Below are 27,315 nucleotides of genomic sequence, written 5' to 3'. Positions count from 1 at the left end.
GGTCAGCCCCTCCATGCTGCTCCCGAGGAGGACAAAGGCCGCTGTGTGGGGACAAGGGCCCAGACAGGCAGGCCCACAAGCACGACTTAGCAGAAACCCAAGACCAAGGCCAGCCTCTCTACTGCCATCCATCCTGGCCAAGGGGGGGCTGGCCCTGGTCCAGCGGTTGGCCGCTGCTGGGGGCCGTGTCCTGGCCACTGGCCTGTTCTCCCTGCCCATCACCTCTCTGGCTGGCTGGGCCCCAGAATTTCCTCCTCACAGCAGCTGTTGGGCAGGGCTGGTGCCCCTGTATGGCTGTCCTTGCAGGCAGCCTCATGTCCCCTAGGCCTGAGCTGGCACCCCCCCCCCACCACCACCCCACCCAACACACACAGGTTCCCACTTCCTGCTGGACTTTCTCAGCCATGACCTGTGGAGCTCCCGGGCTGACCTTCACCCCCCCCACACACCCCTCAGGCACAGCTCCTCCTCTCTGCCCCTTCACTTGGTGGATGACGGGGCACGCAGCCCTCCTTCCCCAGGGTCCTCCTGTTCCCATGTGGAAGTGAGGCCAGCCCCCCCTGAACCAGTGACTGCACCCCAGACCACACAGCCAGAAAAGGCCCGGGGGTGGCCAGGAGACAGGCGATGGCCGTACCTCGGAAATTGGCACCGGTCAGGGATCAGGGCCAAGGTGGCAGTGGGGGGGTGATTGGCCCTGGACCCCCTGCTAGAAACTGAACAGGACCCCACCTCATCTCAGTCATCCTCGCCCCCAAGACAGGGGCCGGTGGGCCTGAGCCCAGTGGGCCTCCCCTGAACCTCCTGAAGGCTGGCAGGGGCCAAGCAGCCCAGACACCACGGGCGCTGAGGCCAGGCCAGGCGCTGTCAGGGGGCCACCCGGCAGCTCTGGGACAGCATCTTTCTCTGTTGCAGTAGGTGTTAGTTTCCTGGGAGTGCCACAGGGAGGACAGACGGACCGAGGACCTGCAAGGCTGGAGGACCAGGTCCCCAGGAGAGGCACCACCCTGGACCCTCCTGCCTCTGGCTGTGTGGCCACCGGCAGGTCAAATCCCAATGGAGATTTTGTCCACCCTACAGGGGGTCTTTTGTCAGCCCAGAGGACCCAGAGGCAGGTGCCTCCTGACTGTCACGCAGGCTATCCCCTGGTAGGGGACTTATGGGGACCCCGAGCCTTGTCCCTACCCTGGCTTTCCCTCCTGACCCATTCTGAGGCCAGGCTCTCCAGACAGTCCCCGCAATCCCTCATCACCGACCCTGGGGGATGGGCCGGGTCCCCAACTCAGACAAGGTTAGGGCCCTGGCTGAGAGTAGGGTCCCAGTGGGTCTCGGGGGGGGGGCAGTCCTGTGATGCTGGAGCAGGGGGTCTGCCCTAGCATCCCCTCTGCCAGACTGAAGTCCAGAGAGCAGGGGGACCCCAAGAGGGCTGGGAGCGGCAGGAGGGGGAGCTGACCTTACCTGCCTGCTGTGTGGCCAGCAGGCCCACCAGGGTGCAGGCCAGCGCCCAGCACCAGCTGCTGGTGCCCATCCCGTGGCTGGCACAGTGGTGGGAGGAGAGGAGGGAGAAGGCAGGTGCTGCTGCCCTGGGGGCCAGGGCTTATGTAGCAGGCAGCCTTGGCCCCACGCCTGGCTCCTAGGCCACTCGACGTGCTGCCCCCCCCCCCCTCCAGCCATGTGTGTTTGTTCTTGGGGAGGGGCTCAGGACGGGCAGCAGGAAGGAGGGCTTCGAGCTCTGTGCTCAGAACATGGGCTGCCCTGGAGCCCCGCCTGCCTCCAAGTTCCCGAGTGCTAGGTCGGGGTCCTGCAGCCCCCACCCTGGACCCAAGCAAGGGGGTCAGCAAGCCTGTGCCCACTCATTCCTGGAGCCTATCCCAGCCGAGGGGCGGGACTGACCAGAAAAGCACCCCATGGGTTCCCTGGGGGATCAGGGGGTGGGGTGGGCTGAGCTGGCAGGTAGGGACAGCCAGCAGGGAACCACAAAGATGCAGCTGGGGGAGTTAGAGACCTGAGGACTCGGAGGCTTGCGCCATGCCTCAGTGTCCCTGCAGTGGGAGACAGCTCGGAGTGGACCCCACTGGCCCTCTAAGAGGTGGCCACTTGGGGTCCACCTGTTTCCTGTGCAGCGCTCCAGTGGGGGCCCAGGGGGAGCCGTGTGCCCATACCATGTCCCTCTTCCACGAAGAGATCCCTGAAGACCCAGGCCCCAGCCTGGTGCCTGTGCCCCCCACCCTTACCCCCTTGGCGGGGCGATGACTCCTTTTGCTGATTTTACTTAACATGAAAAGCCCCCTGTGAGCTGGCCTTCCTGAACCTTGCCCCTCCGCACAGGAGCCGAATCTCCCCATTCCATCCTCCTCCCCAGCTGCGGGAGCACCCTGTACCCTGACACAGAGCCCTGGACCTCTAGGTGCCTGTGGGCAACATTGCATCTTGACCCAGAACCCACAGGCTCCCTGGGCACTCCTGGACAATATTACATAAGGATAGGACTCGCCGTGAACTCCCAGAGGCCCAGGGGTTCATGTAAGAATACAATGTTGCCCATGGGTGCCCAGGGGCTCTATGTAAGGATACAGTGTTGCCCCCGGGCGCCCAGGGGTTCTGTGTAAGAATACAGTGTTGCCCCCGGGCGCCCAGGGTCCAGGGGTTCACTGTAAGGATGCTGTGCTGCTGTGGCCTTCCTTGGGGGCTGCGGGGGGCCTGAGCGGGGTAGGGTGGGGGGTCTGAGGCAGGGGACGGGAGCCAGCGCCCGTCCCGCTCGGCTGGCAGGCCTGGCGGTTGAGACATCCCGGATGTGGTGGCCGTGCACCGAGCCTGTTTGCTCAGCCGGTTTGCCCCTTCACAGTTGAGGGAGCGGAGAACAGAAGGAAGAGGGGATGGAAAACAGGCTGTTCCTGCTGGGAAGGGGGGCGCTCTGCCAGGCCACACCAGTGTGCCAGGACCCCGCCCTGTGGCTTGGCCGAGCCTCCCCTGGCCCCCGGGGCTGGCTCGTGAGCCCCAGGAGAGCTGGACTGGAGACAAGCCTGTTGTCTGAGGGAGGGCCATCCCCAACCACCCAGAAACACCCCCCCCCACTACTGTCACCAGCTGTACCAGCCCCCAGCCTTGGAGGAGGTCGGGAGCAGAGGGATCACCCCCCAAGGGCCAGCAGTGTCTCTTCCTTGGGACAGTGGTTGGGGGCTGGCCCTGTGTCCTGTCCCCCTCAGTGCTGTGGACGGTTTGAGGGAACAGGGCACTGGGAAGGAGGGGACACTTCCCTTGCTCTTGGAGTCTCCAGCCTGGGGCATGGCAGGTGGGCACCCCCACTTCTCCAACGATGGTCCCAGCAGCCCCGATTCCTGCCCCTCATGGGCTCATGGGAGAGAGCAGACCCGAGCTCGGGGTGGCATGGGCAGGCACCAGGGAGCCCAGGGGACAAGCCTGGTAGCAGATGCGTTAGGTCATCACAGCCCCAGACCCTGGCATGGGCCTGCTCTGCTGGCTCTTCCCTCCTTCCCCTCTCTCTCCTTCCTTCCTTCCAGCTCTTCTGTCAAGTCCCAGGAGTGCTGCCCTGGCCCCTCCCCTGCCCATGCTCCCAGGACCAGGGGCCCCCAAGGAGGCCAAGAACCAGGGGAGAAGTCAGTTCTGGGTGTGGCAAACTCAGGAACCGACCAGCACATGTGGACCCCAGGAGGCCTGATGGGGGTGGGGGGTGGGAGAAGCTCAGCTCTACTCTGGGAGGTAGGGGGCATCCGGCACTTAAGGTGAGAAGGTAGCAGGCGGTTATCTTGCTTTTAAAAGATCCTGTTCTGAACGTTGGGGTTGGTGAGCCCATCCGTACCAATGGATGAAGGAGGCCAAGGGCAGCTGGGCCGGGCACCTGCCTGCCACAGATGGGTGGGGCCGAAGCTCGGGCTAAGTGGCCTGGACTCGACTGGCCCTGAGCAGCCTCTGAGGGAGTCGGGCCGCCGTGGAGAAGCCCGGCCCCTGGCTGCAGGTTCTCAAGCTCTCCGGATCCTCGTCCCAAGGGCCCGAATACGAGCATGCAGAGCGGCCGACAGGTCCTGGTCCTGGACACCCTCCAAGGGCCGAAGGCCCCCACAGGGAAGACATCTCATTTGAGGGACCCGGGACCCCCCCACCTGTTCCTGGAGATGCTGGCCCCATGGGAGGGGCTCAGAAAAGCCCTCTGGGGCCACAGAGACAGCTGGGGGCTGGGGGGGTGGGGGCAGTTGGGGCAGCTTGGCTACATGTCTGAGAGCAGAGGGTAGGCTTGAGGCGGGCAGTGAGGGGCTCCTGGAAGCCCAGCAGGTGTGGACTCAGGAGGGGAAGGGAGTGGGGGACTCAAGAAGGGGGTGGGGTCAGCGGTTGCTGGCCTCAGGTGGAGCTGCAGCCCCTCCAGACCCTCGGCAGGCGGTGTGGGCAGGGGTGGGGGTGGCGCATCCAGGCCTGTCCCCTTGGGCCCTTAGGCCTCCCCTCTGGCTATGGACCTGGAGAGTGGCCCCAGGGCCCGCGGTGCCCACTCTACAGACTGGGCTGCGGGCTGCGTGTCCCTGGGCTTGAGAGCTTGGCTAGTGAGGGCACACCTGGCGGGGGGGGGGGGCGGCAGGGTGGAGGGCGGTCCAGCTCCCTGCGCGGCATTTGCTCAGGATTAGTGGGTGCTGGAGCGGCATCCACACCTGCCTCCACGCAGGCTGGGTGGGCACTGGCCAGAGGTGACAGTGGCCAAAGACAAACACGGGCCCTCCCTTCCCTCCAGGAACCTCCGTGTTGATTCAGCACCGGCGGGCTCGGCGCCGAGGGGAGCCGGGGGGCCCATGGGCACAGAAGACCAGAGTGGTGCCCAGTGCCCGGCCAGGGGGACAGCCCGTTTGGCCATCCTGCCCCCACCCCCTCACAGTTCTGGGTGTGGCCACCGTGTGACGGTCTGGAGCTGCCTCTGGCCTGTCAGTGCTCAGGGCTAGGTGGGTCTGTGCAGCGGGCAGCAGGAACCCACATGGAGGGTGAGGCGGTGGTCCCGCCCTGGCCTCGTTGAGGGATGAAGCGTCCACCGTCCTGGATGGTCTCTGCCTGCTTCCCCAGGTCATCCCACACCCACCCCATCCCCACCCTTCCCGCATCCTGCACCTCGGGGATGCTTCTCACTGGCCCAGTAGGTTGTGGGTCTGCTGGCCCGTCATGGTGGCCGAGCAGATGCTAGGGGAAGAGACAGCTCAGGCCTGTGTCCAGCAGAGCCAAGGGGACGGACCAGCGAGTGGCCACTTCTCTCATGGAGCTGCCGGGGCAAGAGGGCAACCAGTGGCCGGACCAGGGTCGGGTGGAACCATCTGGAAGGGGACTCCCTGGAGAGAGAGTCCTGGCTCTCCCCACGGACAGCATAGCCTGGGGACCGTCCCCTCTGACATGCCTTCAGAGCAGGCAGGTCAGAATACTGGGGAGAGAGAACCCTGCAGACAGGACCGCTGGGGGCTGAGGGAGAGGCCTCTCCTGACAGGGACACGCGGTGGTCAGTGGTCTCATAGGCGAGTCTCCACCCAGAGGGAGGGTGATAAGAACACCACCCCCCAGGTCTGCCAGGGCACACCTGCTCCACTGGGGCTCATCCATCCATCAGACAGGCCCCCAAGGGAAGGAAGCTGTCCTTGGGGGAAAGGTGGGCCCCGTAGAAGGGCTCCTGTCCTCCGGCTCACGGAATGCTCAGTGGGGAGCCCTGGTGGAGTGGTGGCTCCCCACTGGCTGCAGTCCACAAGGCGGACAGTTGGAAACCAGAGGCTGCAGCCCGGGAGAAAGATGGGCTTTCTGCCCGTGCCGAGGGGCAGTCTTGGGGCAGGTCGTCCTGCTCTGTCGTCTAGGGTCACCAAGGGTCAGAACTGACTTACTGGCAATGAGATGGGTTTTGATTTTTTGGCAGTACTCACTGACACTTCCCCCTCCCTCCCTGGCTCGAGGCAGCTCTGAGCTGGGCAGGGTGGGTGGTCCCCTCTCTGGACATTGGGCAGGGGCTTGGCCACCCTTACACGATCCCCTTCGGGAGCTGCAGACTTGAGGGAGAGGTCACCCACCTGCACTGCACTTCTGGCCCCCACCCCTCCCTGGAGCTCTGGAGCAGCCCCCACCCAGGCAGCTCTGCTGGGTGGAAAAGCAGGTGAGGAGGAGTGGAGGTTGGGCTCTGCAGCCGGTGGGACCAGTGGGCAGGGGCCCACAGGAGGATGGGAAGTGGGCAGGACCCCTGGCTGGAGTGGCTGGGTTTGGGGCAGGGCACTTCCATACGCATCACCTCTTGTTTTCCCAACTCTGACCTGGGCTCTCGGCGGGGCCACAGACATGGTGCCTGGGGGACACTATGCAGGATGTGCCGTTCAGGTGGGGTGGGGCATGGTGCCTGGGGGATATTTATTTGGGAAGACGTGGTGTTTGGGGGACATGATATTCCAGGGGTCGTTAGGGGGAGCCCGATGGCTCAGTGGGTGACACACTGAGCTGTTCACCCCAAGGTCGGCAGTTCGAACCACCAGCCACTCCTGAGGAGAAAGATCAGGCTCTACTCCGTCAAGAGTGACAGTCCTGGAAATGCACAGGCACGGGTTCTACCCTGTCCTGTGGGGCCACTGTGGCTCAGCCCCTGACGTGATGGCAGGGAGAGTAGGGAAGTTTCCAGCGGGACTTGGGGCGATAGGTCCAGCTCTGGGTCATTCAGAGGTCAGGGGTCAGGTCACCAGCCCCCAACTACCACCACCTCCCCCACCCAGGCCTGCAGTGCAAAAGGGCCAGGCCTTCCCGTCCACTGTGCTTAGGGAGGAGCAGAACTGGCTGCGTTCCCAGGGCCTCCCCCTCCCCCAGCGGGCCCCAGTCCCTGACCTGCCCACTTCCCATCCTCCTGTGGGCCACAGCCAAGGCCAGGGCCCCAGGGGGAAGCCCCAGCAAATCCAAGTGGGGTGCTGCCATGCCAATGAATGTGGGGGTCAACTGAATCACACTAGGAGGCCTGGGACATGGTGGGGTGCTTGTGAGAGGCACCCCCACCCCAGCCCACCCTCTGCCACTCCATCCGCTCTTCCTCCTCCCCCATGTCCACTCGGGCCTTGTTGCTCCCCCCCCCCCCCCAGGCTGCAGGAAGCTGGGAAGCCACGGGTGTCCATGGCGTGCTGTGCAGGGCTTTCTGACCATCTGCTCAGGCCCCCTTCAGAGACCCCGGGCCAAGCCCACCTTGGGCTTCAGATCCAACTTCTTTCTCTTATCAGACATCCCGCCCCCCTCTGTCAGAGCAGCTTGATCACGCACTCCCCAGAGGGACAGTCCCCAGAGAGCCTGTCCTCACCCCAACTATTCCCCTGAGAAGCGGCCTGCCCGCCCAGCCCTCGGTTCCCTCCGGTCCATCTAGCTGCTGTGACCACTGATGTGCCCGCCTGGGCACCGCACATCATGGGCACATGAGTGGCCCTGGGCCCTGTCCTTCCGCCTTGTCTGACTGACTGCATGCAGTCTGAGGGCGCCAAGCTGCGGACGCATCCGTCACCTATGAATCTGTCTCCTCTGCACCCCTGTCTGTGTCTCCTGCTGTGTTCCCACCCGCTGGCTCCAATCTCCCTCTGTGTCATCTCCGGGACGTCCTGCGGCAGACTGAGCCTGGGGTGAGGAGCCCATTCTGGCTGCAGCCCCCAAAGGACACCCCTGAGCCCTCGGGGTCCTTTCCGGATAGCCTTCCCCTGACAGCCCCCTGACTATCAGTATTGGCTGGGGGTTCCCACTTGCGATCACATCACAGGAGCTCCCCAGCCACCAAGGGGCCCAGGGTGAGTGGCCAGTTCCTGCCAGCTGCCCTCCCTGAACCATGTCCCCATGAACACCCCCTGCTCTATCATCACTCCCAGATGGAGGCTGCAGGCCTCCGAGGCCACCAGGACCTGGGTCTGTGACCCCAGAGCTGAGCTGACACTAGCAGGAGCCTGGGGCTTGAGTGACTTCAGACCCAAGTGTCTTCTCTGGGAACCAAGCACAGGGCGCTGAGTTCTGAGTCTCCATGTGGTGGGTGTGCTGGGGTGAGGGGTCAGGAGACCCCAAACCTGCCCCAGGACTCTCAGACGCATGAGGACAGATACCTACCTCGGACTTGGGGTGGTGGGAACAGTCCTGGGATTCACCGGAAAAACACAGGTTGGGTGCCAGCCGTGATGTCCAGCCCACGACCAGACCCCAGGGGCACTTCCAAGACCACAGAAGCAGCAGGAGGGGCTTCCAGCTGCCCCAGCTGACCTTGGAACTTGGAGTCCCTTCCCATTGACTTTTCTCCTTCAGGAGGGGGAGCAGAGCATCACCTTGCCCCCCACCCCTCACCCCACGCCTGCCAGCCCCACACGGGTTCATGGGCCACACCCAGCTTGGAAGTGGTTTCCGGAAAGCCTGTCTTGTGTAACTGGCCAGGCTGCTATGGCCCCCACAGTGGTCCGGTTACTCCCTGTGCCCAGCCCCAGGTTCCAGGGAAGGGGTGACACGGGCAGCAGGAGGCCGAGGCCCCGTCTGTCACCGGCTCAGGAGCCTGTGGGATTAGTCACTGCGAGTCCACCCCAGGAGGAAGAGGTGGCCCCTTTGACACTCGATCCACTTGGGGGGGTGGCGGCAGTTGACAGGCCGGGGACTGGTTGCCAGCGGCACTGATTAAGTGTCTTCTGCGGCCACCAGGTCACCAGGTGGCCCAGGCAGAGGACCTGAAGGAGCTGGGGCTGCCAGCAACACCGTAGACTTCCTGCTTGCCAGGAGGTGTGAGGGCTGGGCTTCCCCTCCGGCAGCACCAAAGGCTCCGGGGTCGTGCCCGCTGGTGCCCACTGACTCAGAACCAGCTGCTGGAGGGCCAGGGTGCTTGGGGCGTGACACCCCAGATCCCTGTTGGACCAGTAAAGATACCCCTGGCCTTGAGCACAATCAGAGCCCCCTGGAGACCAGACTCAGCTGTCCATCCAGCTGGCACTGGGGTCAAGTGGGGAGGAGTCTGGGAAGCCGACAGACCTCAGCGTGGGGCAGAAATGGCCAGGCCCGTAGCCCCAGGATGGGGCCCGCAGAAGCTACAGAGGGCTGTCCTCTCTCCTCCCAGGGACCTGGGCCCTGAGGTCCCACGGCAGGCCCCTCTGCGTTCTCAGCCTCAACTCAAATGACCCCTTCAAGGGGCGTCCAGGCGGCTGAGACACCCTCTGGAGCCTGGGCGGTGCTAGTGGTGCTTCCCTCTGGTGGCAGCCGCAGGGAGCGCGGCTACCCCGCTGGTGATGTGTGTTGGCAGCTCCCCACCGAGGGGATCCTACAGGGCCCCAGCCTCCACCCCATCCTGCCCAAACTCCACCAGCTAACTAGGCAGTGTGAAGATTACACAGCAATGGACTTCTAACTCAAGGAGGCTGAGGGGTAAAGTGTCCACCCAGACCATGTCACGGGAGACCAGTTTCCTATGTCCACCCAGCCCACCTCCAGCAAGCCATCCGCTCTGGGCCTCAGTCTCCCTTTTGTGAGATGAGGGGTTTGGGTGGCAAGCCCTGGAAGGACATTTGTGTGGCTGGCAGCCTCTTCCCTGACCCCACCACACCCTCTGCCCAGCATCTGCAGCCCACTCCACCCAGGCCGCCTGGGGCCTAGTCAGAGCCCCAGGACCTGCAGGCAGCCCAAACCTGCCAGGCTGTGCCCCAGCACACACCTGCTGACCGCTGCCCTCCAGGTCTGCTTCTTGCCAGCCTCCTCTCCAGATGCTGAGCCCCCGCTCGCACCCCCTTTTCCCAGGCCCAGAATTACAACACTAAGCAGAGGCGTGGATTGCAAAATGCTTCTTTGTATTTACGAAAGGCAGGGGCCCAGGCCCGAGGTAACATGAGGGTCTGCCCGCCATGGCCACATCCACACGAGGGTCCTGGAATCACCAAAGGACAGTCAGTGATGGGACCCTTTCTGGACGCTGGACTGAAGCCAGAGGCTGCCTGGCTGCCCCGGCCAGCACATAGGTTGCAGCCCCCACCCCTGAGAGAAAGAGGTGGGGTGGGGCCGGTCCTACTGGGCTCAGAGGCGGTGGAGTGGAGGTGGGGGCTTCCCGGGCAGCGGTCACTGCAGGGATGAGGCCCAGGCCTCCTGACTGTCCTCTTGGCTGTCCTCCGAGTCGCACCGCGGGCCCACGCAGCCGCACTGCTCCACGTGACGGTAGCTGAAGGCGCGGGTGGAGCCGTCCCCACAGCTCAGCGTCACGTTCCGCAGGGACGTCCGCAGCTCCCGGCAGCACTGGCACCTGTGCTCCATCTTGTTGGCTTTGAAGGAGTATCTGGGGGGGGGGGGTCTGCTCAGTGCCAGGCACCCTCAAACCAACCATTCTTTTATTGCTAGCTCCCCAGAAAACAGCAGACAGAACTCCTGCTCCCTGCGGTGCAGGCTCCCTGCTCCCAGGAGCCCAAGAAGTGGCCCCGCAGAGGCGGGCCCCACACAGGCGGTCAGCGAGCTGCCAGGGGGGCAGCAGGCCCAGAGGCTCAGGGAGCGCTGAGCCAATGCCCAGGCCAGGCTCCACCCCACACGCCCAGGCCCTGGGCCACTGCTGGCTGTCCCCTTCCCCCTCCTACCCCCCTCTCCCTCCTGCCTCCCTCCTGGTCTTCCTCCCCACCCTCGAGGAGCACCATCCTGTGCCCGGACCCCTGCCCACCACATCTCTGATGCTGCCCTCGAGGGGGCAGGGGCATGGCTCACGTACATGGAGGCCGTGTCCCCACAGTTGCCCTTGCAGTAGGGGAGGTGCAGGGGCTGCAGGGAGCGGCAGCCACGCTCCTGGATGACTTCTTGCTTGTAGTACACCGCACAAGTGGACACTAAGGGGGAGGAGCCCGGTGAGGGCCTTCTCAGGGACCGCCCCGTCATGCCCTGCCCCACCCCGTGCCCCGCCATGCCCCGCCCTCGTGGCCCGCCATGCCCGCCCCACCCCGCCCTGCGCCCCGCGCCCACGTCACGCACTGTTGTGGAACGGATGGGGGCACTGGAGGCAACAGCCGTCTTCGCCGAGCTGAGCCTGCTCCTGTGTGGACAAGGTGAGCCCAGTGGGTACGGGAGGCCACTGAGCAGCCCACAGAAATGGGGGCACCCCACTCCATCTTGGGGCTGCTCTGGACTGGGTCTATTCTGGGCAGTGGAGGGGGGGAGGATGGGGGCCCGGTCACATACCTGGGGGCAGTCCAGTACAGGGCACGCTTTCTTTGTGGTCACCACCGCCGGCCCACTTGGGTGTCGCTCACACTCGTGTGTCTCACAAGGCTTCTCTGGATCCGTCCAGGTCTCATTGGGCTGCAGGAGGCCCTGCCCCATGAGCGCCCTGCCCACCTCAGTCTCCTTGCCCCCACCCTCTTCTCCCAGGGTCCCTGCCGGTGGGGGCAGGCTCTGCCTCAGGGGCTACACCTGGTCTCTGCATACAAACACCTTTGCACGGGACCCCCTAACCACCCTGACTTGCTCAGAGGACTCGGAGTGGTGGAGGGACATGGCTCAGTCCCCACTTTCCTACCCCCCGCCCCCCGTTCCCGGTACCTAGGGCAGCGGCCACTCACGTAGAAGAGGTGGACAGAGCCGTTCCTGGTGTGGATGACGCAGGCCACGGGCACGCAGGTGCCACAGCACTGCCCAGCCAACTCCCGGTACTCGAAGCCCTGCCAAGACACAGGGCACCAGCCTGATTCTCGCATGGCCCGGCCACCCTGGGACAGCCACTGGGGTAAGGGTGGGCGCAGGCCACCGGGCAAGGAGGGTGTGCTCACCGGCTGGCAGAGGCGCTTGCAAATCTGAGTCTCGCAGATGACCATGTAAGGCTCTGTCGCCGGGTCCTGAGGGGCCTGGCACCGGCACGTCTTGCACAGACTGGAGGACACCACGGCGCCCGGCTGCAGGGACAGGGGCAGTGAGATACTGGGGCAGCTTCCTCCTGTCCTCCCCGGCCTAGCTGCCCCATGGTCCATCCTCAAGGCCCTGCTCCTGGGACTGTCCCTGCACGGAGATGGCAGCCCTGGGCCCCACCCTCACAGACAAAGCCCCAAGGAGGGGATGGGAGGGCGGGGCACCAACCACACACAGGCTTCCATGGCGGTGGGAGGGGTCTGCAGGACACAGCACAGGTGGACAGGGACGCTGCAGGGACCGGGGCGTGTCTACAGGAGGTGCTTACCTGGTATATGCTGCCGTTGTACACACAGACGGGGTCAAAGACTGTTCGGAAAAAGACAATTAGCTTGGAGGCCTGTCCCAACCCCCTAACTCATCCCTGGCCCACCCCACCGCACCACGCCCCTTCCCTCCCCTGAGCTGGCCCCTGCTCCCAGGGACGCCCCCTCCCGGCCGGCCTGTGGGCCCACACTCACTGCATGTGCGGCTCGGACAGCACTGGCCCTCTTCGTGGGTGATGACTGCGTGGGAGCCCTGGGGGCAGGGCAGGAGCTGGGGGCAGGAGCTGCTGTTGCAGACTGTGGAAGGTAGCAGGGGCCACTCAGAGCCGGGCATGCACCACCTCCTGGGGGGGCCTCCCTGAGCACCCAGACTCCCCAGGCAGAGCTGGTTGGGTCAGCAGCTGAATATCCAGTGGGTGGTGGCGCTGGGCCCCTCACCCCCACCCCAGGGCTGTCCCCAGATCCCTCTCATGCAGCACAGTGTTGGCCCTGAAAGAGGGGTGTCCTGCCAGCCCAGCCCAAAGGGGTCCCAGCCGCCCTGCCTGAGCCTACTCACCGCAGTGGTACTCAGTGCAGCACTGGCCTTCCTGCATGGGCACGGGTACTGCCACATGGCCAGCGGCATGGCAGCTGGGAGGCGCAGGGCAGGTCTGTGCCCTGCAGGACAGGGTCCGGGTGCTGCCATCACAGGTGCACTCCTGGCAGTTGGCGACAATAGTCTGGCCCGGCTGTGGGGGTCAGGCAGGTTGGCCGGTCAGAGAGTAGCTGGCAGAACCTGGACCCCGGAAAGGTGGGCAAGGCAGTCTCTCCACATGTGGGAGACGCAGCACAGGCCACGGAAGGGCTGGTCCATGGGTCTGCAGGCCAGCACAGGGACAGGGGGGCCGAGGTGGGTGGGCTCAACCTGGTGACCAGTGCTCACCCCTGCTGAAACTGTCGCTGTGGCCAGCAGAGCAGGGTCCCCACAGAAGGGAGAGCACCCTGAGATGGAGCCCTCAGGGGTAGCAGGTGGAATGGTGGGTGCAGCCTCGTCTCCGCCTGCCCCTCTCCGTCCCTCCTCTGTGCCCCCTGCCCTGCACTGGCACTCATGTGCCGGGTCCTAGGATCCCAGGACAGACAGAGTCCAGGCCCCAGCTCACCTCCACCGGCTCTCCGTTGGGTCCCTGGCAGCCTGGAGGGAGAGAGCAAATGAGACTTCTACCTGGCAGCCCCAAACACAGTGTCAGGTACCAGGGGACCCCAGGCAGCTGACCCCGGCATACTTGGGCAGTCGGTGGGCACACAGACAGCTATGCTTTCGCTGAACAGGGTCAGGCCTGCCGGGCAGAAGCAGCCTTCCGTGGAGGACTGGAAGTCTTGGAGTGCGCTGGGGGGTAGAGATGGAGTGGGCCGGTCAGTGGCCTTTGTAGAGAAGGACCAGGAGGCCCTGACAAGAGATTCTGGCCCAGAGGTGCCTCAGCCCCTCCCCCGAGGCCCGGGAGGCATTACAGGTAGAAATACAAAGGAGGCCGGGGGTGTTACAGGTCCACAGGAGGCTGGGCGGTATTATAGGTACACAGGAGGTTAGGGGTGTTACAGGTGCAAAGGAGGCTGCGGTGTTGTAGGCAGACAGGAGGCTGGGGGTGTTACTGGTGCACAGGAGGCTGGGGGTGTTACAGGTGCACAGCAGGCTGGGGTGTTACAGGTGCACAGGAGGCTGGGGTGTTGTAGGTAGACAGGAGGCTAGGGGTATTACTGGTGCACAGGAGGCTGGGGGTGTTACAGGTGCACAGCAGGCTGGGGTGTTGTAGGTAGACAGGAGGCTGGGGGGTGTTTCAGGTGCACATGGGGGCTGGGGGTGTTTCAGGTGCACACGGGGGCTGGCGGTGTTTCAGGTGCACACGGGGGCTGGGGGTATTTCAGGTGCACACGGGGGCTAGGGGTTTTACAGGTGCACAGGAGGCTGGGGGTGTTTCAGGTGCACACGGGGGCTGGGGGTGTTCAGGTGCACAGGAGGCTGGGGGTGTTTCAGGTGCACAGGAGGCTGGGGGTGTTTCAGGTGCACACAGGGGCTGGGGGTGTTTCAGGTGCACACGGGGGCTGGGGGTATTTCAGGTGCACATGGGGGCTAGGGGTTTTATAGGTGCACAGGAGGCTGGGGGTGTTTCAGGTGCACACGGGGGCTGGGGGTGTTTCAGGTGCACAGGAGGCTGGGGGTGTTTCAGGTGCACAGGAGGCTGGGGGTGTTTCAGGTGCACAGGAGGCTGGGGGGTGTTTCAGGTGCACATGGGGGCTGGGGACAGTCATAGGTGTGCATGGGGCTGGGCGGGGTTGCAGGCACACACTTGATACTGGCACTGTTGTTCCCGTAGCAGTACGTGGGGCTGATCGGGCCGCAGGGCTCGTACACTTGGTCGGGAGGACAGGTGAAAGCTGCCAAGGAGAAGCCACCGTGAGAGTCAGCGTCAGCTCAGCTCAGGGGTCGCCACAAACCTTGACCATGTGCAGGTTTGCCCCGGGGCCGCCTGCCATCCCCCACCAGAGCCCATGACCACCACCCCTGCACCACTGGGGATCGCCCAGCCACTGCACACCTGAGGGGCTGCCCACCAGTTCTCCCCGGAAGCCTGTGCCCCAAGGGGCACACCCCACTCCGGCCCGGCCGGGTAGGGCGTCCTGAGGGCAGGGCCTCAAGGGGTCCCTCACCACAGGTGTTGTTGGTGTAGCCCCTCCAGTCGATGCAGCGGCCGTGGGAGGCACAGAGGGAGGCGTACATCTCCAGGCTGGAGCACATCACGCTGACGTCGTCCACGTGGCACTGGTCGAAGACGCAGCCTTCGTAGTACGGCCTCGGGGGGATGACGTCGTGGCAGTGCTCAAAGACCCTAGGACACGGGGGAGGTGTGGGTGCAGCCCCTGCCTGCCATCCTCCTGGGACTCCCATCTGTGGACCCCACTCAAACCTGCCCTGTGTTGCTCCTGTGGCCACCAGGCCACCAGTGAGGGACTTGACAGTGCGTCAGAGCCCGAGATGCCCTCCGCTGCCCACTCGGCTCCAGCCACCCTGCAGAGCCTGACCTGCCACTCCAAGCCACCTCCATGCCCTCCGTCCCTGAGGGCTTCTCCCCAAACCAAGCTCACTGCATGGAGTCAGTTTGCTGACCCAGAGCGACCTTACAGGAGAGGGTGGACCTGCCCCACGGGTTGCCGAGACTGTAACTCTTTACATGAGTAGTGAGCCTCCTCCTTCTCTCTCGGGGCAGAGAGCGGTTTCGAACTGCTGACCTTGTGGTGAGCAGCCCATCACATGACCACCCTGCTGCCCCCACGGCGCCCCCACACGATGTCTTACTTGCTCAGGATCAGCTGACAGATCAGAGACGGCTTGCAGCGGTTCCAGGTGCTCGGTGTGGTGGTGGGCATCGGGGTGGAGGGCGGCCTCAGGCAGAATGGCTGGTTGGGTGTGGTCACCTTCCAGTGGCCAGCCATCCTGGAGCAGGAGCTGTCGAGGGCCCCATCCGGTAGGCGGCAATCATCCTTCTGGTTGTTACTACAGGTGCCTGGGGAGGGGGGGTGGGGGCGGGGTCAGGGTGGCCCCTGACTAGGAGGCGGCCCCTGACTGGGAGACGGCCCCTTGAGGACCAGCGGAGCCTGAGTCCTGCCTAAGGCCCCTCACCTCCCTGTCCCCGACTTCCCTCAGTGAGGGGACCATCATGGGTCTCCCCTACTCGCCACTGAGGCCCAGGGTCAGAGTCGGGTGGTGGTGGGGGTGCTCACCGCACTGGCCCTCAGTGTTGCCGTCGAACTTGCTGACGGGCACCTCCACCGAGAAGATGAGACCAGTGAACATGACCTGCAGGCCGATGGCCGGCACGCTCACAAACATCTTGATGCCCAGCTGCGAGACCACAATGCCGTTGCTCCTGAAGCCAGGCTGGACTTGCTTGCCATTGAAGAGGATCTGGACGGGCCACACCGCCCGGGGACAGAGGCAGGAGCCAGTCAGAGAGGAAGGGGGGCTGGGTTCCTGCTTTGGGTGCCTGGGCCCCTGGCCCGCCTGCCCCAGCAGAGAGGCTGCCTACCTGGTTGGCTGAGATGCCCACGGCGCCGGGCCGGCGGGTCAGCACCACGCGGTCCTGCTGGTACTCGAGGATGATGGAGCGCGGGCAGGAGAGCCCGTCCTCGGCATTGCAGAAGTAGTTGTCGATGAGCACGCGGAAGTGGCCGTACCTGGGCACGATCTGCTGCACCAGCACGTAGGTGCAGTTGTCCAGGAATGTGTAGTAGGTGCCATCGAAGGTGATGTAGTGCGGGTCGCCCCAGCCGCTGCAGACGCCTGCAGGGCAAGGGCGGCTGACTTGGGCCCAGGCGACTGGGCATCCCCACAGGTCACCTCTCTCCCCAGCCCTGGGACTGGTCAAACACTCAGGGATTGTCCAGGTGGGACCACCAGGAGAAGTCACACTGGCCTTCCCTTCCCCAGCACCATGCCCTCTGGCGCCCTGCGCCCTGCCACCCCAGTCCCATGGCTGTGGGAAGGTTTCTCCAGGGTCCCTCCCGACTCTTTCCTATGTGGATGCTGCCCCTCCATGCCGTGCCCGCCCCGCCCGGCTGGCCCGCTCACACTGGCACTCCTGGTGCGGGCAGCAGCCGTCCTTGTCCATCACGGTCATGGGTGGGTAGCCATTGGCGCAGGTTAGCGCCTTGCTGGGCGGGCATGTCCGTGGGTGCAGGGTGATGACGTCGTGGCCCTCGCAGGTGGCCTGGGTGCAGCCAGGCATGTTCCATGTCTCGCCTTTCTGTAAGTGCAGAGGTGGCACAGGGGCTCAGCCCCCGAGTCTCAGCTTCCCCATGGGGCACGACTCTGGCCAAGGTTGAGGGGTCCAGCACTTGAGGGACAATCGCTGGTGACCTCAGTGGCCCCTTTGTGCTCCGGCTCCCAGACCCCACCATTCGGTCCTCCAAGGGTGTGGAAGGTGCCCTGCCAGCCCCCATTTTCACCCTGAGCCCCACACAGGGGCCCAAGCCCCTCCCCACTCCCCGCCGTCTCCCTGGCTGTACCACCGAGGATATTGTGACAAGCCTCTCCTTGACCCGGCAGAAGGTCATGCCCAGCTCCATGCTCCAGGTCAGGCCTGGGCACACAGTGTTTTTGGAAGGGTCCAGGTGGCTCCTGCCAGGACCCAGCAGCCCCTTGGGGAGAAGCGGAACTCGGGGGAATAATTACCTTTCGTGGGGGGACCACATTGGAGCACATATGGTTAGCACTGGGCGAAGGGGAGGGCGGCGGCGTGGGTGGCGGCGTGGTGGGCGGGCAGTCCTGGCTGGCATTCTTGACCACGTGGCAGTCCTGTGTGCACTGGGCCGAATAGCAGTGCCCATCAAGGTCTCTCTGCTGGTAGATGGTGGCCCCTGCAAGACACGCATCCACTGTAGGTTGGTGGCTGGATGGGGCCGATGCGCTAAGGGCGTTTGGATGGCTCCGACAGGTGTGTCCCCTCGCCGAGCCTCCTGCCCTGATGAGGGCCTCTATCCACCCACTAAGGACGGCAATGGAAAGGAGATGAAGACAGGGACTCAGACCACTCCAGGCCTCACTCAGAAAGAGCACGACACCCACCCCCTCCCAGGGTGACCTTGGATGGGACACTCACACCAGGCTCGGGACATGCCAGGTGCACGGGCAGGGCAGCCACCTACCAGCGGGGTAGAACTTGCCGGCCACGGCGCAGTAGCACTGGGTGGTAGAGCTGAGTATTGTCACAGGAGGACTGGTGTGAGGGGTCTGTGGTGTAGATGGGGCTGGCACGCTCGGGGTGACTGAGGTAGGGGGGCAGTCCTGTGGCTCACAGCACAGCACGCGGATCTCATAGTTGAAGCACATCGGAAACTTCCCCATCTGGTCCTGGTTCCGGCACACCAGCCCCACGTCGGGGTTGCACTCCACCACCTGCCCCAGCCGCTCGATGCTGACCTCGGGGTGGTTCTCGGCACGGCACTGAAGCTGTGTGATCGCCTCGGGCTTGTGGCAGACCTTCTCTCCATGCCGGACGATGTTGTCGTAGGTTTCCACGTCTCCGCCTTGGAGCCCAGAGGATGGGAAGTCCACATCGAACCACTTGGTCCACGTGCACACTGTCGGGCAGGGGCTGTGAGTCGTCTCAGGGACAGGGGACGTGGCTGGAGGGACAGTGGATGTGGCTGGAGGAATAGGGGTGGTGGTGGTGGTGGTGGTTGTAGGGACAGGGGGTGTGGTTGGAGGAATAGGGGTTGTGGTGGTGGCTGGAGGGACAGTGGGTGTTCCTGGAGGGACAATGGATGTAGTTGGAGGAATAGGGGTGGTGGTGGTTGTAGAGACAGGGGTTGTGGTTGGAGGAATAGGGGTGGTGGTGGTTGTAGAGACAGGGGATGTGGCTGGAGGGACAGTGGATGTGCCTGGAGGGACAGTGGGTGTGACTGGAGGGACAGTGGACGTGGCTGGAGGAATAGGGGTGGTGGTGGTGGTTGTAGGGACAGGGGGAGTGGTTGTAGAGACAGGGGTTGTGGTTGGAGGAATAGGGGTGGTGGTGGTTATAGAGACAGGGGATGTGGCTGGAGGGACAGTGGATGTGCCTGGAGGGACAGTGGGTGTGACTGGAGGGACAGTGGACGTGGCTGGAGGAATAGGGGTGGTGGTGGTGGTTGTAGGGACAGGAGGAGTGGTTGTAGAGACATGGGGTGTGGTTGGAGGAATAGGGGTTATGGTGGTGGCTGGAGGGAGAGTGGATGTGGCTGGAGGGACAGTGGTTGAAGAAGTTGCTGGAGTATGGCAGCGGGGTTCACAGCACAGCACGCGGATCTCATAGTTGAAGCACATTGGAAACTTCCCCATCTGGTCCTGGTTCCTGCACACCAGCCCCACGTCGGGGTTGCACTCCACCACCTGCCCTAGCCGCTCGATGCTGACCTCGGGGTGGTTCTTGGCGCGGCACTGAAGCTGTGTGATCGCCTCGGGCTTGTGGCAGACCTTCTCTCCATGCCGGACGATGTTGTCGTAGGTTTCCACGTCTCCGCCTTGGAGCCCAGAGGATGGGAAGTCCACATCGAACCACTTGGTCCACCTGCACACTTTTGGGCAGGGGCTGTGAGTCGTCTCAGGGACAGTGGGTGTGACTGGAGGGACAGTGGATTTGGCTGGAGGAATAGTGGTTGAGGTGGTGGTTGTGGTTGTAGAGACAGGGGGAGTGGTTATAGAGACAGGGGGTGTGGTTGGAGGAATAGGGGTTGTGGTGGTGGCTGGAGGGACAGTGGGTGTTCCTGGAGGGACAATGGACGTAGTTGGAGGAATAGGGGTGGTGGTGGTTGTAGAGACAGGGGATGTGGCTGGAGGGACAGTGGATGTGCCTGGAGGGACAGTGGGTGTGCCTGGAGGGACAGTGGATGTTCCTGGAGGGACAATGGACGTAGTTGGAGGAATAGGGGTGGTGGTGGTTGTAGAGACAGGGATTGTGGTTGGAGGAATAGGGGTGGTGGTGGTTGTAGAGACAGGGTATGTGGCTGGAGGGACAGTGGATGTGGCTGGAGGGACAGTGGTTGAAGGAGTTGCTGGAGTATGGCAGCGGGGTTCACAGCACAGCACGCGGATCTCATAGTTGAAGCACATCGGAAACTTCCCCATCTGGTCCTGGTTCCTGCACACCAACCCCACGTCGGGGTTGCACTCCACCACCTGCCCCAGCCGCTCGATGCTGACCTCGGGGTGGTTCTCGGCACGGCACTGAAGCTGTGTGATCGCCTCGGGCTTGTGGCAGACCTTCTCTCCATGCCGGACGATGTTGTCGTAGGTTTCCACGTCTCCGCCTTGGAGCCCAGAGGATGGGAAGTCCACATCGAACCACTTGGTCCACGTGCACACTTTTGGGCAGGGGCTGTGAGTCGTCTCAGGGACAGTGGGTGTGACTGGAGGGACAGTGGATTTGGCTGGAGGAATAGTGGTTGAGGTGGTGGTTGTGGTTGTAGAGACAGGGGGAGTGGTTATAGAGACAGGGGGTGTGGTTGGAGGAATAGGGGTTGTGGTGGTGGCTGGAGGGACAGTGGGTGTTCCTGGAGGGACAATGGACGTAGTTGGAGGAATAGGGGTGGTGGTGGTTGTAGAGACAGGGGATGTGGCTGGAGGGACAGTGGATGTGCCTGGAGGGACAGTGGGTGTGCCTGGAGGGACAGTGGATGTTCCTGGAGGGACAATGGACGTAGTTGGAGGAATAGGGGTGGTGGTGGTTGTAGAGACAGGGATTGTGGTTGGAGGAATAGGGGTGGTGGTGGTTGTAGAGACAGGGTATGTGGCTGGAGGGACAGTGGATGTGCCTCGAGGGACAGTGTGTGTGCCTGGAGGGACAGTGGATGTGCTTGGAGGGACAGTGGGTGTGCCTGGAGGGACAGTGGATGTTCCTGGAGGGACAATGGACGTAGTTGGAGGAATAGGGGTGGTGGTGGTTGTAGAGACAGGGGTTGTGGTTGGAGGAATAGGGGTGGTGGTGGTTGTAGAGACAGGGGATGTGGCTGGAGGGACAGTGGATGTGCCTCGAAGGACAGTGTGTGTGCCTGGAGGGACAGTGGATGTGCCTGGAGGGACAGTCGGTGTGCCTGGAGGGACAGTGGATGTTCCTGGAGGGACAATGGACGTAGTTGGAGGAATAGGGGTGGTGGTGGTTGTAGAGACAGGGGATGTGGCTGGAGGGACAGTGGATGTGCCTCGAGGGACAGTGTGTGTGCCTGGAGGGACAGTGGGTGTGCCTGGAGGGACAGTGGATGTGGCTGGAGGGACAGTGGATGTGGCTGGAGGGGCAATGGTTGAAGAAGTTGCTGGAGTATGGCAGCGGGGTTCACAGCACAGCACGCGGATCTCATAGTTGAAGCACATCGGAAACTTCCCCATCTGGTCCTGGTTCCGGCACACCAGCCCCACGTCGGGGTTGCACTCCACCACCTGTCCCAGCCGCTCGATGCTGACCTCGGGGTGGTTCTTGGCGCGGCACTGAAGCTGTGTGATCGCCTCGGGCTTGTGGCAGACCTTCTCTCCATGCCGGACGATGTTGTCGTAGGTTTCCACGTCTCCGCCTTGGAGCCCAGAGGATGGGAAGTCCACATCGAACCACTTGGTCCACGTGCACACTTTTGGGCAGGGGCTGTGAGTCGTCTCAGGGACAGTGGGTGTGACTGGAGGGACAGTGGATTTGGCTGGAGGAATAGTGGTTGAGGTGGTGGTTGTGGTTGTAGAGACAGGGGGAGTGGTTATAGAGACAGGGGGTGTGGTTGGAGGAATAGGGGTTGTGGTGGTGGCTGGAGGGACAGTGGGTGTTCCTGGAGGGACAATGGACGTAGTTGGAGGAATAGGGGTGGTGGTGGTTGTAGAGACAGGGGTTGTGGTTGGAGGAATAGGGGTGGTGGTGGTTGTAGAGACAGGGGATGTGGCTGGAGGGACAGTGGATGTGCCTGGAGGGACAGTGGACGTGGCTGGAGGAATAGGGGTGGTGGTGGTGGTTGTAGGGACAGGAGGAGTGGTTGTAGAGACAGGGGGTGTGGTTGGAGGAATAGGGGTTATGGTGGCTGCTGGAGGGACAGTGGATGTGGCTGGAGGGACAGTGGTTGAAGAAGTTGCTGGAGTATGGCAGCGGGGTTCACAGCACAGCACGCGGATCTCATAGTTGAAGCACATCGGAAACTTCCCCATCTGGTCCTGGTTCCTGCACACCAACCCCACGTCGGGGTTGCACTCCACCACCTGGCCCAGCCGCTCGATGCTGACCTCGGGGTGGTTCTCGGCGCGGCACTGAAGCTGTGTGATCGCCTCGGGCTTGTGGCAGACCTTCTCTCCATGCCGGATGATGTTGTCGTAGGTTTCCACGTCTCCGCCTTGGAGCCCAGAGGATGGGAAGTCCACATCGAACCACTTGGTCCACGTGCACACTTTTGGGCAGAGGCTGTGAGTCGTCTCAGGGACAGTGGGTGTGACTGGAGGGACAGTGGATTTGGCTGGAGGAATAGTGGTTGAGGTGGTGGTTGTGGTTGTAGAGACAGGGGGAGTGGTTATAGAGACAGGGGGTGTGGTTGGAGGAATAGGGGTTGTGGTGGTGGCTGGAGGGACAGTGGGTGTTCCTGGAGGGACAATGGACGTAGTTGGAGGAATAGGGGTGGTGGTGGTTGTAGAGACAGGGGATGTGGCTGGAGGGACAGTGGATGTGCCTGGAGGGACAGTGGGTGTGCCTGGAGGGACAGTGGATGTTCCTGGAGGGACAATGGACGTAGTTGGAGGAATAGGGGTGGTGGTGGTTGTAGAGACAGGGATTGTGGTTGGAGGAATAGGGGTGGTGGTGGTTGTAGAGACAGGGTATGTGGCTGGAGGGACAGTGGATGTGCCTCGAGGGACAGTGTGTGTGCCTGGAGGGACAGTGGATGTGCTTGGAGGGACAGTGGGTGTGCCTGGAGGGACAGTGGATGTTCCTGGAGGGACAATGGACGTAGTTGGAGGAATAGGGGTGGTGGTGGTTGTAGAGACAGGGGTTGTGGTTGGAGGAATAGGCGTGGTGGTGGTTGTAGAGACAGGGGATGTGGCTGGAGGGACAGTGGATGTGCCTGGAGGGACAGTGGGTGTGCCTGGAGGGACAGTGGATGTTCCTGGAGGGACAATGGACGTAGTTGGAGGAATAGGGGTGGTGGTGGTTGTAGAGACAGGGATTGTGGTTGGAGGAATAGGGGTGGTGGTGGTTGTAGAGACAGGGTATGTGGCTGGAGGGACAGTGGATGTGCCTCGAGGGACAGTGTGTGTGCCTGGAGGGACAGTGGATGTGCTTGGAGGGACAGTGGGTGTGCCTGGAGGGACAGTGGATGTTCCTGGAGGGACAATGGACGTAGTTGGAGGAATAGGGGTGGTGGTGGTTGTAGAGACAGGGGTTGTGGTTGGAGGAATAGGCGTGGTGGTGGTTGTAGAGACAGGGGATGTGGCTGGAGGGACAGTGGATGTGCCTGGAGGGACAGTGGGTGTGCCTGGAGGGACAGTGGATGTTCCTGGAGGGACAATGGACGTAGTTGGAGGAATAGGGGTGGTGGTGGTTGTAGAGACAGGGATTGTGGTTGGAGGAATAGGGGTGGTGGTGGTTGTAGAGACAGGGTATGTGGCTGGAGGGACAGTGGATGTGGCTGGAGGGACAGTGGTTGAAGGAGTTGCTGGAGTATGGCAGCGGGGTTCACAGCACAGCACGCGGATCTCATAGTTGAAGCACATCGGAAACTTCCCCATCTGGTCCTGGTTCCTGCACACCAACCCCACGTCGGGGTTGCACTCCACCACCTGCCCCAGCCGCTCGATGCTGACCTCGGGGTGGTTCTCGGCACGGCACTGAAGCTGTGTGATCGCCTCGGGCTTGTGGCAGACCTTCTCTCCATGCCGGACGATGTTGTCGTAGGTTTCCACGTCTCCGCCTTGGAGCCCAGAGGATGGGAAGTCCACATCGAACCACTTGGTCCACGTGCACACTTTTGGGCAGGGGCTGTGAGTCGTCTCAGGGACAGTGGGTGTGACTGGAGGGACAGTGGATTTGGCTGGAGGAATAGTGGTTGAGGTGGTGGTTGTGGTTGTAGAGACAGGGGGAGTGGTTATAGAGACAGGGGGTGTGGTTGGAGGAATAGGGGTTGTGGTGGTGGCTGGAGGGACAGTGGGTGTTCCTGGAGGGACAATGGACGTAGTTGGAGGAATAGGGGTGGTGGTGGTTTTAGAGACAGGGGTTGAGGTTGTAGAGACAGGGTGTGTGGTTGGAGGAATAGTGGTGGTGGTGGTGGTGGTGGTTTTAGAGACAGGGGGAATGATTGTAGAGACAGGGTGTGTGGCTGGAGGAATAGTGGTTGTGGTTGTAGGGACAGTGGATGTGGTTGGAGGAATAGGGGTGGGGCTGGTGGTGGTGGTTGTAGAGACAGGGGGAGTGGTTTGCGGAATGGGGACTGTTGTGGTTGAAACAGGTGTGCTGGTTCGGGACTGAGGCACGAGAGTGGTTGGAGGCGTGGAGGCGGAGGTGGCTGTGGGGACAGGTGCCGTGGTGACATTCATGCACTCGTTCACGGGGTGGCAGCAGCGGACTCGGATCTCGTAGTTGAGGCAAATCGGAGGCAGCTGGTCCTTGTTGAGACAGAGCAGCCCCGTGGTGTTGCTGCAGGTCACCACCTGGCCCAGCAGAGCCAGTGGCGTGTCCGGGTAGCGCTCCGCTCTGCACTGCACCTCGGCAGGCTGCTGACAGATGTCGTACCCCTTGGATCTCAGGTTCTGGAAAGTGTCAAAGTCCCCACCGTCACGGCCCGGCTTCGGGTAGCTGCCATCGATCCACTCGCTCCAGCTGCATTTCATGTGCATGCAGGACACAGAGCTGGGCACAGCAGGGCTGCTTGTTGCCGTTTGGGTTTGTGTCGTGGGCCTGGAGGTGGTGGTCCTCATTGTGGAGGATGCCCAGGTCCCTGGGACAGGCGTGGGCGTGGCGGTGGTCTGGGCTGGCCCGGGGGGCGCGGCGGTGGAGGGGGGGAGCGGGCAGTCCTCGGGGGAGCAGCACTGCACTCGGATCTGGTAGTTGTCACAGAGCCCAGAGGCCTGGGCCCGGTTGTAGCAGGTGAGCCCCACCGCACGGCTACACTCCACGTGCTGCCCCAACTCAGCCAGTGGCACGTGGGGCCTGGCCTCAGCACGGCACTGCACTTCCTTGGGGGCCCTGCAGATTCGGAACCCATGGTCACGCAGATTCTGCAGGGTGTCGAAGTCCCCACTGTCTATTCCTCGGCCCGGGTGGCTGGCGTCCAGCCAGGGCGTCCACGTGCACAACTCCCTACAGCCCATATGCGTCGGCGGCGGCGAGGAGCCCGGGGGCGTTGAGAAGGTCCAGTTTGTAACTGGGATCACCACTGGTGGAGTATGGCTCCCTAAGGTGGGTGACAGAAACAGAAGGGAGGGGCTAAGCACTGGCCCCGCTGTCCACCCCTGTCTCACGGGCTTGATGGGAGTGGGCACGCCCACGCGGGGAGCGACCTGGCCGGCTGCCCTCGTTGGAGAGACACTCGCCTCTGAGGCAGCGTCCCACAGCCTCACTCCCAGGCACCCCAGTTTGCTCTTGGGGTGCAACTGGAGCTCAGGGGCCCCAAGACAGCCCCATCAGAAGGGGGTGCTGGCTCAGCAGCCAGGTGAGGGGCCGGAGGGACCAGGTGCATGTCCTGGGTCCCTGCTTATGCTAGCCTGTCCTGGGAGCACCCGAGACTTGATTCCTACAGTCCTTCTGCTCTGGGGCTCACACCTGACTCCAGCTTTGGGGGACTGCAGCGTGGCAGTTCCCTTCACCCTGCCCGCCCGCCCTCCTTGATGGCTGCATGGGGGACGAGCCCCAGGTGACACCAAGGGCCTCTCCATGGGAGCTTCCCCCGGCCGGGCGGCCTTACCACTGGACGTGCTGAAGGAGAAAGTGGTGGTGGGCGGCACAGTGCTGGTCCCACAGGCCTGCACTGTCCTCTCAATGGTCCCGTTGGTCACACAGCGGGCAGAGATGCAGGAGCCAGTGCCATCCGAGGTGTGGTAGATGATGTCCCCAGGCCGGAAGTGCTGCCCGTCGTAGGTGCAGACACAGGCTGCCAGGCAGGAGCACGTCAGGGGGCTCAACCGGGACCCTGTCCCAGCCCGACACCCAGGAGGGCCGCCCGCCACTCACCCTCGGCATTGTAGACACACACCACCCCATGCTCCGTGCAGGCGCTGTGGAGGAATGGAGACAGTTGGGGAGGGGCGCATGGGGCCAGTGCCTCCTCCCTCCCACACCCTGCCCAGGACGCACCAGGTCTGGCAGTTCTGGTCCGAGGGCACAGCGACACCGGGCCGGTAGTCCTTGCCCCGGACTCGGCAGGGTGGCGGGGGAGGGGGCGTTGAGCACTGAGCTACACACTGCATCTCTTCCTCATCAAAGATGGGGGCTTCAGGGGGGCACTTGGGGTAGCAGCCTGTGGGGTCACAGCCATGAGCTCAAGCCCCACCCAGGCCACTCTGAGGTCAGTCCCATCGAGGCCTCAGACCCCGGGGTCCCAGGACAGGCCCCCATGCAAGGCCCCATGGACTCAGGACCGTCCCGACTCAGGTCCCAGGAGCCTGGGTCAGACCCAACTCCAAGACCAGGAGATCCAGGACAGACCCTAGTTCAAACCCCAGGGACCTGGGCAGACCAGACCTCAGACCCCCAGGGCCTGAGGATCAGGAGAGTCAGGCCAGCTCCCTGGTCCTACAGGGACGAAGACCCCCAGGGATCCCCAAGGGACCCTGCCCCTCACCTTCCAGGCCTCGCAGGTCATGGAGGCAGCGCCCACTGGGGTTCCGGCAGGTGCGCATGCAGGGCGCTCCGCAGGGCTGGTAGTGCCACTCACACTCCCCTTGGGGGTTGTAGTAGTCACAGAACAAGGCTGGGGACAGGGCAGAGCGGGGTGGGGGGGTTACTCAGGGGGACTGCTACAGGGGAGGAGCAGCATCCCCAAACCCAGAGTCCAGGGCAGTTCTGCCAGCCTGGAGTCATTTCCCTCTAGACAAGGTTTCTTGATTCGGGGGGAAGGGAGGGGCGGGGCTCAGAGGGACAACAGGGGGCGTGGGCAGGGGTCTCCCCCTGACCTCTCGTCCCCAGCTACACTCCACCTGTCTCAGGCTCCATCAGGGCTGGGGGCACTAGAGGGCTCTGTCTACTCCTCCGGTTCCAGGCAGTTCTCTGGGTTCAGCGCTGGCCTTCAGGATTCCCCTCCCCAGCCCCCATCAACCGGCCCCGCCCCTCCTGCTTCCAGCACCGCGGACAGAGCCCCACTCACGGCAGACTTCAGGGCTGCGCCAGGACACACACACGCCCGCATCGTGGCAGGCCTGCGCATAGGCGGCCACGGCCGTGCAGAAGCACTCGCAGTCGCCGCCCGAGTCGCAGGCACATGCGTCGCTCACGCAGGCCTCGTAGTACTTGGTGGGCTCCACCTGCAGGAGACGGGGAGTTCAGATTCAGGAGGGGCCGTGGGGCCAGCTCCCGGGCTCTTTGAGGTCAGGGTCTCAGCGAATGAACATGGCCCGTGCTGAGCACTGGACCCCAGACTCTTCCCCACCCAGCGCTGTGCTGCACTCGTTCATCAGAAGAGGGGGCGCTTCTCCCCCTCAGCCCACCTCAGATGG

The 27,315-nt window shown here is 63.3% G+C and overlaps 2 protein-coding genes across 2 annotated transcripts in view; both read right to left on the bottom strand.

Annotated features, from left to right (window-relative positions):
• The window catches only part of MUC5B (mucin 5B, oligomeric mucus/gel-forming), a 36,935-nt gene extending 35,407 nt beyond the window's left edge, over nucleotides 1-1,528 (bottom strand). The window contains exon 1 of the mRNA XM_075546549.1: nucleotides 1,459-1,528. Within this exon, the coding sequence (XP_075402664.1) occupies nucleotides 1,459-1,528 (70 nt within the window). The remainder of the gene's footprint in view (nucleotides 1-1,458) is intronic.
• An 8,528-nt stretch (nucleotides 1,529-10,056) lies between these two features.
• Nucleotides 10,057-27,315, bottom strand: part of MUC5AC (mucin 5AC, oligomeric mucus/gel-forming) — a 30,006-nt gene continuing 12,747 nt past the window's right edge. Inside the window, exons 26-55 of the mRNA XM_075546542.1 lie at nucleotides 26,967-27,123; nucleotides 26,445-26,573; nucleotides 25,958-26,120; nucleotides 25,835-25,878; nucleotides 25,577-25,754; nucleotides 24,120-25,090; nucleotides 23,349-23,633; nucleotides 21,783-22,067; nucleotides 20,988-21,272; nucleotides 19,736-20,015; nucleotides 18,945-19,222; nucleotides 17,823-18,557; nucleotides 17,350-17,534; nucleotides 16,747-16,921; nucleotides 16,205-16,458; nucleotides 15,900-16,083; nucleotides 15,475-15,682; nucleotides 14,829-15,007; nucleotides 14,468-14,555; nucleotides 13,406-13,509; nucleotides 13,283-13,314; nucleotides 12,700-12,871; nucleotides 12,333-12,440; nucleotides 12,146-12,186; nucleotides 11,742-11,864; nucleotides 11,492-11,633; nucleotides 11,155-11,348; nucleotides 10,959-11,008; nucleotides 10,691-10,831; nucleotides 10,057-10,270 (exon numbers count right to left, since the gene is read on the bottom strand). Of these exons, the coding sequence (XP_075402657.1) occupies nucleotides 10,057-10,270; nucleotides 10,691-10,831; nucleotides 10,959-11,008; nucleotides 11,155-11,348; nucleotides 11,492-11,633; nucleotides 11,742-11,864; nucleotides 12,146-12,186; nucleotides 12,333-12,440; nucleotides 12,700-12,871; nucleotides 13,283-13,314; nucleotides 13,406-13,509; nucleotides 14,468-14,555; nucleotides 14,829-15,007; nucleotides 15,475-15,682; nucleotides 15,900-16,083; nucleotides 16,205-16,458; nucleotides 16,747-16,921; nucleotides 17,350-17,534; nucleotides 17,823-18,557; nucleotides 18,945-19,222; nucleotides 19,736-20,015; nucleotides 20,988-21,272; nucleotides 21,783-22,067; nucleotides 23,349-23,633; nucleotides 24,120-25,090; nucleotides 25,577-25,754; nucleotides 25,835-25,878; nucleotides 25,958-26,120; nucleotides 26,445-26,573; nucleotides 26,967-27,123 (6,384 nt within the window). The remainder of the gene's footprint in view (nucleotides 10,271-10,690; nucleotides 10,832-10,958; nucleotides 11,009-11,154; nucleotides 11,349-11,491; nucleotides 11,634-11,741; nucleotides 11,865-12,145; nucleotides 12,187-12,332; nucleotides 12,441-12,699; nucleotides 12,872-13,282; nucleotides 13,315-13,405; nucleotides 13,510-14,467; nucleotides 14,556-14,828; nucleotides 15,008-15,474; nucleotides 15,683-15,899; nucleotides 16,084-16,204; nucleotides 16,459-16,746; nucleotides 16,922-17,349; nucleotides 17,535-17,822; nucleotides 18,558-18,944; nucleotides 19,223-19,735; nucleotides 20,016-20,987; nucleotides 21,273-21,782; nucleotides 22,068-23,348; nucleotides 23,634-24,119; nucleotides 25,091-25,576; nucleotides 25,755-25,834; nucleotides 25,879-25,957; nucleotides 26,121-26,444; nucleotides 26,574-26,966; nucleotides 27,124-27,315) is intronic.

The sequence above is a fragment of the Tenrec ecaudatus genome, chromosome 4, assembly GCF_050624435.1.
Source record: "Tenrec ecaudatus isolate mTenEca1 chromosome 4, mTenEca1.hap1, whole genome shotgun sequence".
NCBI lineage: Eukaryota > Metazoa > Chordata > Mammalia > Afrosoricida > Tenrecidae > Tenrec > Tenrec ecaudatus.
The sequence above is the reverse complement of the archived record's forward strand: the minus strand, read 5'-3'. Positions and strand labels throughout refer to the sequence as shown.